At 32.6% G+C, this 12,288-nt stretch overlaps 1 protein-coding gene and 2 non-coding genes across 3 annotated transcripts in view; all 3 read left to right on the top strand.

Moving 5' to 3' along the window:
• Positions 1 to 12,288, top strand: part of WDR43 (WD repeat domain 43) — a 29,171-nt gene that overhangs the window by 1,063 nt on the left and 15,820 nt on the right. Inside the window, exons 2-9 of the mRNA XM_026695624.2 lie at positions 3,658 to 3,792; positions 4,222 to 4,340; positions 6,273 to 6,393; positions 7,663 to 7,802; positions 8,332 to 8,434; positions 10,628 to 10,692; positions 11,500 to 11,671; positions 12,000 to 12,086. Coding sequence (XP_026551409.2) covers positions 3,658 to 3,792; positions 4,222 to 4,340; positions 6,273 to 6,393; positions 7,663 to 7,802; positions 8,332 to 8,434; positions 10,628 to 10,692; positions 11,500 to 11,671; positions 12,000 to 12,086 — 942 coding nt within the window. The remainder of the gene's footprint in view (positions 1 to 3,657; positions 3,793 to 4,221; positions 4,341 to 6,272; positions 6,394 to 7,662; positions 7,803 to 8,331; positions 8,435 to 10,627; positions 10,693 to 11,499; positions 11,672 to 11,999; positions 12,087 to 12,288) is intronic.
• LOC113433454 (small nucleolar RNA SNORD53/SNORD92) lies at positions 5,489 to 5,566 on the top strand. The gene has a single exon (XR_003373665.2). It is a non-coding gene; the product is annotated as a small nucleolar RNA SNORD53/SNORD92 (small nucleolar RNA).
• LOC113433456 (small nucleolar RNA SNORD53/SNORD92) lies at positions 6,504 to 6,588 on the top strand. The gene has a single exon (XR_003373667.1). It is a non-coding gene; the product is annotated as a small nucleolar RNA SNORD53/SNORD92 (small nucleolar RNA).

Below are 12,288 nucleotides of genomic sequence, written 5' to 3'. Positions count from 1 at the left end.
ATTATTTGAGCATCACCAAGCACATGCTGTGCTTCCGATCTGGGAGCCACCTCTGTTCTTAACCAGTTCATAACTTTGGCTTGGCATCGGACTCTGCTTTGGTGTGGCACATATGTGGGCACATATATGCATGCAACATAGTTCCATTTCTCAGTACTTGGTGCCAAGTAATGACAAGAAATGTGTAGCTAAAAGTGGGTTTTAGTTTTAGACTGGAGTTCCTAAAGGCATCTGTTAGGTTTGATCTCCATTTCAGCTGTAATCCTAAGTGACCTCTTCAGTACTCCAATTTAGATGGAAATATTTAGAATGTAAAGCCTAATGCATATCATGTGTTGGCTACCTGACTCTTTATGATACACCCATATATACACATCTATTTCAGTTGTCTCTTTTATTTTTTCATAAAATATATGGCACTTTGAAAAGGATTTTACATTTCCCCACTCCATCAGACTTGAAAAGTCTATAGACTTAATATTAGGCTACAAAGCATTTAAAAGTAATTTATAATATCTGTTTATAAATTCAGACAAAATGCTTTTAAATATTTTTAAAGCTTATTAACAATCACAGCTAGCCTTTTTAGTTTTTCAAGAACCTTATGCATCTGTTTTTATTTCAATAGATATAAATAAAATGGCAAAATAAAGTATTTGTTAATAGAGTGAGAATGTAGGAGTACTGCTTTGTTGATATTGCAATCCTGTAGGTGTTGCTTGAAAGTGAATGAAAATGTGTAAATCGTTACTGATCAGAGAAGCTTGCTGGTTTATCAAAGGGGATTTAAACATGTAAATGAAAAGGAGCATTTGCTGAGTAAACATTCCTGAAAAGGAAAGGATTGTAAGGGAAAAGAGTGCATATTCCTGCATTGTATCCCATTTTTTTCATTTGAACTTTACCTGCATATTACCGTATTAGCGTATTTTTTTTAAAAAAAAAGTTGTTGCAGATCTTAAAAGTTTATCCAATTACTGCATCATTTCAGGCTTACAAAGTTTATGCTACTTGCAGAAAAAAATCATCCTTGTGCAAATATTAAAATTCAGAATTTTAATTTTGTATTCACGACTCAATATGATTTTCATTATACTTAATAGTCAATATATTGGTTTCCATTTACTGTTGAATTGTTACAGCTATCAAAACTAGGAGATACTGTAAATTTTAACATTTTAATGGAGAAAGATCTGAGACCTCTGCAAAATACTTGCCAAGAAAATTCTATGGAAAGAGTGTCAAACATCTAGATAACAATGCCCAATGATTGAAAAGAGGAATCCCAGTTGCTGAGGCAGCCAGTGGCAAAAATGAATATCTACATTGTACAGAGATACATCAGAAGAGTGAGTCAGTAAATTAAATATTGTCCAACGTGAGATGATCAGTTTAGAAATTGATCTCCTAGGTGTTAGTGAGCTACTGTGATCAGATGGCTTTTTTCCAGTCTGGAAACTTTACTCTTACACAGGATACGATATCAGGAAAATGGAGTGGCATTTATTATAAGTGGGAAATTTGCTAAAGCAGTGAAAAGCTTTTCAGCTATCAGTGACAGAATTATGATAATCAGAATTTGTGCCAAGCCCCACAACATCACAGTTGTCCAAATCTATGCCTCAACGACTGCTGCAGCAGAGCTTGAAATAGGGCTTTCATGCCATGGTCCAAAAAACTATGAAACAAAAAAGACATCATTTACAACCTGGATGATTTAATGCAAAAATTGGCAAACAAGTGGAGACAGGCATCACTGTTTGTTTTATACTAGGTGAAAGGAATGATGCAGGTGATTGTTGGTACAATTTTGCCAAAAATTGTCAAATTTAAGATCACGAATGTATGGTTCAAATAGAACAATTGCCACTTATATACCTGTACCTCACCAAATGGACTTCACCATAATTGGATTGCCTATATCCTATGTCATATCCAAGTGCTGATTGCAGTTCAGATCATGAACTGTTGATGACAAAGATTAGTCATATTATGCAGCATCAAAAAGGCAGTACCTCCAAAGAAGTTTGATGTCTCCAAAATCCCTCCTACATATACAGTTGAGGTGAAAAATATGTTTGATCTGTTGGACACAGCTGGGAAGATGCCTGAACTATGGTAGGAAATTCAATCGACCATTATTGAAATTGCAGAACACATACCACTCAAGAAGTCAGAGAAAAAGTTCAAGTGAAAGCATAAACAGGTGAAAGCATAAAACAGCTGAGCAAAAAAAACAAAAACAAAAAACCACCAACTAAGGCAGCAGGCAAACGGGAAGAAGTAAAACTAAATACAGCTTTACAGAGGGCAGCAAGGAAGGATAATGAAGTTTACTGGGACAAGTGATGTAAACAGTTTAAAATGCACTACATGAAGGGTCACACCGGGAATGCATTTATGCAAGTGATAAAGATCTGTACATCATTTGTTGCCTATAAAGGCATAATTAAAAACAAGGGAAAAAACTGTTGTACCAACAAGGCATCAACAGATGGCAATAATATAGTGAAGAGTTGTATGCAGGTAGCAAAGAGGCATTCCCTCAGGAAGATGGAGAAAGAGAAGTAGAAATAGAACTGGCCATCCTTGAGGAAGAGATCATGTGGGCTACCTATGATTGTGAACCAACATTTTGGGCATTTTTAAAATCACAATTGAAAATGCATTTCAAGTTGTAGTTTCCAATTCTTGATATGGAGGTAAACTAAAGTAGAGATGCCATTGAAATGAGCAAGATGTGAAATCAGAAGACACTGACTTATGTTTGTAACACTCAAGTTGAGTGGGAAATACGTTTGAAACAGATTAACGTTGTTATGTATTTTAGCTTAGAGGTTAAACTTTGAATGAAATTTGAAGTGATGTATATGAACTTTTATACATGTTCATTATCTAAGATTTCTGAAGTCAGATATTGTAAGTTTTTTTTGGGCAGGGTGGGTTGGAGAAATTACAGTTCTTGTGGTTTCCATAGTTTTTAATTCCAAAAGTATAGTAAACCATATAAGAGTTAAAGAGCTCGAACTGTAACTCAGAGACAGAAGTAATTTTAATTTGAAACATACAGTGATTAGTGCAGTGATTAGTGCAGAGGGACACATTAAAGGACCTTGTAGATTTGTGGTGAACTGTAGCAGGAGGAAGCAGTGTCAATGAAAGATACACCTGGAGAATTAATAGGTTCTGAAAAAGAAGCGATTCAGTTAGATATAGAAGAAGAAAAGGAAATTATTTAAAAACTCATTAGACAGCTAAAGTTGCAGAAATAGGTTTCTGTTACTAAAGCAAGGCACTTTTCTTGGTTGGAAAAAAAACGGGTTTGAGTATTTCAAACTGTGCCTAAGTACTATTAATAAGACTGTTATTATATCAGATTAAATCAATATTTATGGTCACTGATCACCATGCATGGTGAATGTTCATGTTTGCTCAGCAGAATTGAATGTTCTTTATATTAGCTCGATTTTAACAAGATAAAGATGATCGTTAGGGTTGAGCTTGGATTATATTGATAGAGCAATTCAGCACTCTTTTCAAAGTGTACAAAGGAATGAGGATTCTGCCTTTATACTCCCTGGCAATTTTGAATATGCTTTTATTTGATATCTCTTGTAAAATTGTTATTTAATATCCAGACGATTGTAACTTTTACAGGAAGGTCCTCAAAGGAAGAAGAGGAAATCTGAAATTGTAGAAGCAACTGAACAGTTAGATCTTTTGGCTATTGGTACTGCTGTTGGTGGCATTTTATTATACAGCACAGTGAAAGGAGAATTACAGAGTAAACTAGTAAGTATGATGTAGAACAACATTATTTTTATGTTAAGAGACAATTGATTTAAAGTTGTTCAAGAAAAGCTGGGGTGTGCAATGTTTATCCATCTGGGATAGCAGGTTTTTTTAAAAAAAATACCTGAGTGGTTGGATTTATTTATTCTTCCCAAGTGTAACAATGTAAAAAAGATATGCAAAGATATTTTCTCTGTCTGGGGGAAGTTACAAGCCATAAGGTGTAAGTAAAATTGGTGCTTTTCGAAAGAAAGCAGCTTAAGATAATAACTTTGCCTCTTAAAATCTTTCTATGTGGTACAAATGGGAGGGCAATTTTAGGAGATTCAAAGATAGTTGTAAGTCAAGGACTACCTGTAAAGCATTTTGGTCACAACTGGTTTGATGAAAGTATCATGAAACTTGCTGATAACTTTTCTTTTTACCTAGAATGGGCATGACAATAAAATAAACTGCATACGGTGGCATCAGGACAATGGTTGTTTATATAGCTGTTCAGATGACAAGCATATTATAGAGTGGAATGCGCAGACATGTAAAGTGAAATGGTGAGTCTGGTCAATTTTGAGTATCTCAAAATTTCTGTTTTGCTATCTATCATCAGATCAGTTTATCACAGATAGAATTGAGTAACGTGTAAAGAATGGGTAAGATTTTTTTTCATTTCCAAATACTAAAATGAATATTATTTGCTTATTAAACAATATTAAAAGTAAATTTACAAAACAGTGTGAAAGTAACATTATGGACCTTATTAATGTTAAGAAAATAACATTAAGGACCTTATTGCTGAAGCATACAGCAATCCCATTAAGAGACTGCCTCTCAAGCTAACCCAAGGCCTGTGTTAAGAATCATTTGAACGACGAGGCCAGGTTAGGGGTAGTACCACTTCTGAGGAAGGATGTTATAGAGGCAGGCTTCCTGAATCCCATCAGATGATAAAGCTTAATTGAAGACCCTGAAGCATGCCAATTGAACTCTTGGATAAACAGGATCAATGTATACTACAGGAGATAGGTAGTCCGTTAGAATCTCAGAATTGTTGAAATAAAATGGAAAGAAATTACTTATGACATTTGCAATCATCAATGGAAATTCATATATAGTTCTCTTTTCAGATAAACATCCATTCATCATGAATAATCCCATACACATTCTTATGGAAATTTCTGAATTAGTAAAATTTGATTGCTTTTTCATTTAAAATGCTTGGATCCTAACTTAAATTCCTTTATTTAAATTTAGAAATGTTTTCAATCCAATGGAACAATTAACTATAACAGCTTGCATTATAATAATATGCAATTAATTATCTTGTGGGCTATTAGAATATATCTGATACTTGATTTTTAAATCAAGATGTAATAAATATTTGCTCATAGTTTACCTTGTGTGGGAAAAATATCTTAAATTTGCAAGAGAAAAAAAGCCACATTGCAAATAACATCTTTTTGAGATGTAATGTAAAATCCAGAACTAAAACTTGAACCCTTTCTTGGGTATATAAACCATCTGTTTATTATCTTTACTTTTTGTAAGCAGTAAAGGGGGAAAATTGTATAGAAATGATTCTTCTAACTACTGGTTATATATGAGGAATAAAACAATAAACATCTTGTATAAACAAGCCAGCCTATTTCATTTATTAATTTCAAAAGTGCAGTGTTCAAGTAATTTCAAGCAAAAATATACCCTGCTGTGATGATTTCCAATTGGTTTCACTCACTACTGATACTTAGTGAGGATAATTTTCTCTTGGCTGTCTGAGCAGGTTATCTTCAAGTCAAAATTTAATAACTTGAATACATGCTAGAGTACATTAAAGTTTATTTGATAAGTTAAAGCTTATCAAATAGTATAGTAAGTACATAGATGCAAAAGTCCAGAATTAAGCTTTTTTTTTTCAACTTCTCATTGTTAAAATAAGAGCTGGTTGGACAGAATATTTTTAAAGGTAGTGAAAGTAGACACATCATAATACTTTTCAAACCTCTCTGGATATAAACTATAACATAAACGGAATTAAACATTCCTAGATGTTAGAAATCCAATTACCAGACTTTGGTATCACATGTATTTCCAGAAATGTCTTAGGACCCTACAAAGTTCTCATTGAGAAGAATATCACCTTTATTTAAATGGAGTGGGTGTTTGTAAGAGTCATTTTGTGAATAAGCATAGTTTCCAAGGCAGTCATATTGCATACATGCTATCAAAATTATAAATGTCCTTCTTACCCAAATATTTTTGTCGTGGAAAAGCAGCTTAACAAGTACCTTCACTCTGGTTGAATTTTTCTGGCTGCTCAGAAGTTGCCAATTCAAGGAATATTTTGGATTTAAATTCTAAATCAAAGTCTTAGTGATTTGAAGTCCCATTTTCCAACTTACACAGTTATATATATTTATATGTATTTTCTTTTAGTCTTTAAATCTGTATTACAGTAATTTTTAATTTATTTTTCTTAAATTCCCTAGTAAATGGAAAGGAGATAACAGCAGTGTAAGCTCATTGTGCATCAGTCCTGATGGAAAAGTACTACTTTCAGCAGGTCGAACTATCAAACTGTGGGACTTGGAGACCAAAGAAGTCTATAGAGTATGTATTCAGGGACACAGTGAACCTAAATGATCTTAATTCCTTAATCAATTGCTTTACTTCATCTTGTTTAATACTATCATTAGCATAATTGTAGACTGCTGGACAGTTTGCTGTGATGATACTTTTAAAAGGTGGTTTCAGCTGGCTGACAGTTGAATGAGGACATGAAATTCCTTGGCTGTGTCTGAGCACTGCCCACAGCAGTATTTGACAACATTAATTTGAGTTGCTGAAACACTGTTTCTGTACACATCACAGGAATAATGTCTGGTTTGGTGTTCATTAATTATGAAGCACTAATGATTGTTAAACCCACTACTTTGGAAAATATAATTATTTTTATCTTTATAGTATTTTATGATAAGATGAGCATACTCTATATCATATCATTGGGTAAAAATGTTTACCAGTTTCTTATTCTTAGACATTTAGTTGATTTTTAAATCCAAATCCTGTTTAATGTTACCTTCTATGGAAATCTGAAGGAATAATTAGTTGAATCAATTTATTTAGTGATAAAGACTGGGTCTACTGAAATTCAGCGTTCAAAGTCTTGTTGTAGTCCAGGAGAAGTAATTGCATTCTTTGTGGTAGAAAATAAAATATCTGTCAAGGTTCCCACTAATGAACCCAACCAATTCATCCCTCTGAAACTTTCAGCTTTCTCAAAGAACTGTTTCATTTCACAAATGAAAACAAAATCAGCTCTAAATATTTCCTGTTGTTTCAGTATAATTAAAGAATAGATACTTCTCTCCCTCATGGTCACAGGACACATTGTATAATTAGGTATAATTAGGTGTTCTGTCATCTCTTTGGCAACTCCCCTCAGTCTCTCTGGCCAGCATCTGTTGAGATGACCTTGGTTCCCACAGAATGATCTGTTATTATCTGCTCTGACATTCCAGATTTCCCTCCTCCCACACTATGTGGCAAGCTGTGAAACTGAAAGATGGCTGCAGCAGGCCTGATCCATTCTGAAGTTGACAGTATCAGTTTTTCACTCTTCATTTAGCTCAACAGAAAACTTAAATTCCTGATTGTGACTATGTTTAAAAAGAGTTCCCTTCCATCTAAAAAGAGTTCCCTTCACTACTTCTACTGTGAAGCTAAGTTCATTCCCTACTTTAGAAAAAATGAGTTTCTTATGTGACACTATTTTGAGGCTAATGGATTCTTGTCGGGATACAGAATCTCAACTTCAAATTTTTCTATGCATTTTAAACACTGTCTTCCTGATCAATCTAAATGACATTTCTTGTTCAGCATTTCACAGGACATGCTACAGCAGTCTCAATGCTTAGGTTCATCACAATGTGGCCTCCAGCTGAAAATCAACCTTTTGATGGAATTACAGGCCTCTATTTCTTGTCTGGAGCAATGCATGACCGGTTACTCAGTGTGTGGTATGTATTTTTTTCAAACTGTTAACAATCGCTGTTTGATAATAATCATTAGTCCCAAAGTAAGAAGTAAAAATATGAGATAAATGAGGCTTGTGGATCACTGCAGTGCATACATAAAATTAACCCATAGACTTTTGCATATCATTGTAGAAGAGAATTTCTCAGCTATTCTGTGAGTATTCTTACATACAGCTTCTTAATTATTTTATTCATAGCAAGCATGAAAGCTTCTTTGAGAAGTTGAATTCTATATATGGTGTGGATAAAATGGACAAGAAGCTACTTTCCCTTTATAAAATGCTAAAACCTGAGATCATGCACTGAAATTTGATCTTGGAAGAATTTGGACAGACAAAAGTAAACAATGTTTTACATAATTCGTTATTTGTTCGTGTCCTAGGTGAATCTGCGGTACTAGATTGGCTAGAGGTCCAATCTAACAGGGCATTACTTGTCTTATGTTTACCAAAATAATTTTTATTTATTTATTTTATTTTCATTTTTTAAAATCTGTCCTGCTTTTTTCAAGGCAGGTGAGATCAGACAGGAAAGAAAAGAATGCTGTGATAAATTTCACAATAACAGATGAGCCAATCCACATTGACTTGACAATATCAGAAAGCAAAGAACAGGTAAGAAATGTAGCTTAGTTTTTCAACATTTATGTTCTAGTGCAACAATTGAAACTACTTTAGATAATTATGGAGGTAAATTAAAAGTTGGTGATTTTTAAAAATCTGGTTTAATGGCAAATGAAAATGAATTAATGACCTCCGCTTTGTGCCACTTCTAGATTTGGTTTTCTTCTCCATAGAACCGTATTTCTAGATGATCCATAATTTTTACTATTGATTTTATATACAGGTAATCCTTGATTTATGACCACAATTGAGCCCAACATTTCCATTGCTAAGCAGCAGTTATTAAAGTGAATTTCCTCCTTTTTACGACCTTGCTTGCTATAGTTAACTGAACACTTCCGTTAAGTTGGTTATAAGTTGAAAACTACCTATAATGGTTTTTGTTTATAGTTCTGTTCATGATTTCTACTATGTTAATCAGTATGTTCAATTTAAAGTTCAACAGATAACACTTATACCTTATCTTTTGCTTTTTTTTTCTTTTTATATTTTTTACTTTAAATTTATTTCAAATTTATTTAATTTTTTAAAATATTTAAAATGATGAGAATGAAAGAATGAATTATCTTTCTCAACACAGTGATTTAGATCACACATAATGTCATGGCGATATTGTTGGTGACTTTCTGGCTTTCATTCTGGAAAAGAATCCATAGTCCTTTTTTTAATAACACAATCATAGTCATAGTTGTTTATAAATTTCAGCTTTTTGCATCTGAAAGGGAATAATAGTTTATTTCTGTTTTCTTATATACATTGTCCAAAATTTGAACAATGCAAGGAAGAATGAAAAGGAAGTTAACCAAGAATTGCTGAAAGAATTTGTAGCTATAAAAATTCTTGACTTGGCTTTACATATACCCATCTAAACTGGTATTTTTGTTGAAATGAATCTTAAAGAAAAGTACTTGAATGTCAGTTTTATAGATATGCATGAAATTGTGTTTTGTTTCATGAGCATAAAAAGTGTTTTTTCTTAATCACAGCAAACCTCTCAACATGTTTTGTTTCATTTGCTGACAACAAAAGTCTTGAAGTGTGTTTTGTTTCTTAGAATATTCAAACTGTCTGTTTTAAGTCTTGGAACATTTTGAGATAGACATATCTTCTTAAAATGAGGTATCATAAGCACTTTTCATCTTATTGTCAGACATTGTGTTATTAACTATTAAGCTTGCTGTACACACATGCACAATGTATAGATAGCATTTATTGGATAAAAACTAAAACAATTCAATCCCATTTTTTATTATTTTAGTGGGACAAAAAGTAACCAGGAGAGCAAATTAAAAATAGTGATTATAATATGAAAACACATATTTATTACAGTTTTATATACATATACATACACACACATATAAAATATTTACATTAATAATAATTCATAGTATTTAATATGAAAACAGCTAATTCAATTGCTAAGCTAATAATTAAATCTGGACTACATAGCAAATTCCATATTTTAGGAATACTGCATCACATCAATATCCTTAGCTATTTTTCCAAAATTTTATTAATATTTGTAGAAATGGGAAAAAAATGCAAGACTTGTAGAACAAGTCCAAATTATATGTGTTAAATTTTTTTTGAATTTCTTATATCACTAGCATAAAAAATTGTTTTGCATTTTCTAAACATTATCTGTGGGCCAGTAAACAAAAACTGTTATGATTAATGATGTTCATTTTTCAATTGTAAGTATATTTTAATTTTTTTGAAATACGACCTGAATCCATTGATTCTCCATAATGGAATAATCACATTTTTCACTCCACAGTTGAAATATATAATATTGACACTCTCATCATTTTTTTTTAATACTTCATAAAATTATTTGCTTCTGATTAAGCCCATATCACTAAAAGAAGCTAAAATTGCCTTGGAGGCTGCTGGTCCATCCAAATTTTACTGGTTACGTTGGTGCATGTTTTAATTGCATATATTAGCAGCTTATGTTGCAGTGTCTTAAATATGTAAACAATATGTGGGAATCAGTTCATTTAAACTGCTGGGCTCAAACATTCCAGTAGGCATGGCCACTTCCATAACACCATTAAATGGAAAGTATCTTCCACTATTTTACCAAGTTTATTTTAAATCTAATTCTGTTTAAGATAAATGAATGGTTGGATATACTGAATTATGGCATTTTTTAACTTGATGGTGAAATTACATTTTTTTCAGCCAGTGAAGATAGCAGTGGTATGCAGGGATGGACAACTGCATTTATTTGAGCAAGTTTTGAATGGGTAAGTTAGCATGAAAGAATCATATGTTTAATCTGATTTTAAAAACAAACAAGCCTGAAGAAAGAATTACTGAGACAAATTTCAATGGTAATAAAATTGATCCAATAACAGCCTTTCTAAATGTTTTCCAAGCTAAAGCAGGTGACCTATGGGTTCCATTCTTTATAAATCAAGCGTGGAACTCTATTCACACAAGGATCTTTTCTTTCTTTCCCCATTGCATCCACTAAGTGTCCTTCCCATACCTGTACCAGGAATTCTGGAGTCTATAGCAGGTTATTTTGGAGGGTGCGTGTATGTGAAGAGTGTGAAACAAAGCACAGAAAAAAAGGCATTTTTTCTCAGTAGATTCAAGTTCCTGTGAAACTGGATGAAACCTTGCAAGATTTGATTATTTGAGTTTTAAAATTTTCAGATTTATCACTTTGGCCCAATGACTTTTTATTAACATATTAGAAATTATATTAGAATTAGTGTTTCTAGTTTCAGTCAGATCACGTTGACTTCCAGGTCCAGTTATGATTCTCACTGTGTTGTTAGTATATGAAGTCCAAACAATTTTCTTAGTTATAATATGATCTTAGCCTAATTTTCAGCAAGATGTGTGTGTGTATATCTTAACCAAGTCCCCATACAAATACTTTATATAACTTATTGCATTATACAATATTAATTGAATTCACATAAGCTTGTATCCAAGCTAATCATACTATAGTTATTAAATATATAACTCAATTTCATAGTAAGTGAAATCATTAAGGTATACAGTATAACTGTTTATATGTTCAACCAATTGTTTTTCTGTAGCTATTGCAAAAAGCCCTTGACATCCAAATATACAATCCAGATAGCAACACCTGGAGAAGAAAATAATTCCACACCAAAGCCAGTCCCTATCCTAGCAGCTGCGTTTTGTTCAGATAAAGAATCATTGCTACTTGTGTATGGGAATTCCTTGCATCCTGTTATTGAGAAAGTGGTATGTATGGCTTTCTTAAATTCCAAGCTGGTATTTTAATTTTTTTTTAAGTTCTAGATAAAATTCATTTTTTCTAAGTAACATGCATTTTAACTAAATTTTATATTTTATATGTTTTCTTCAAGAAATGCTGATTTCAGAATGACACCCCCCCAGTAAATGTATGTTCTTAACTCTGCACACTATATGCGGTTACTTGTTATTTAGTAATGATGTTTTGCTAGAACTATTGGGACATAGATTAAATGTTTAAACAACTTAAATGTGCTTTGGAAAAAAGAACACCTGCAAAAGTATTGAAGTTTTTTTCCCCACTCTCTTTTAATAGACTTTGAATACTACAGAAAGACACATCTGCTTTGTAAGGGACATTCAGAAGACTCTGACCCTGAAAACAGAAATGGCTATAACAAAGGTGAGATTTGAAATCAATATTTTATCCCTAAGTAGATATTTCAGTTATTATGAAATGAGATGGACTTCCACAGGATTAAAGTATAACAGTATCCCAGTTATTTTTATAAATATAGATGTTTTGTAAATGAATAAAACCTAATCCAGTTTGCCTCCTTTACTTCAGTGATATCCAGCATATTCTGGGCTTGGTTGATTTAATC

This window comes from Pseudonaja textilis, chromosome 1 (assembly GCF_049901715.1).
Source record: "Pseudonaja textilis isolate UNSWEBS1 chromosome 1, rPseTex1.2, whole genome shotgun sequence".
Classification (NCBI taxonomy): Eukaryota; Metazoa; Chordata; class Lepidosauria; order Squamata; family Elapidae; genus Pseudonaja; species Pseudonaja textilis.
The sequence above is the reverse complement of the archived record's forward strand: the minus strand, read 5'-3'. Positions and strand labels throughout refer to the sequence as shown.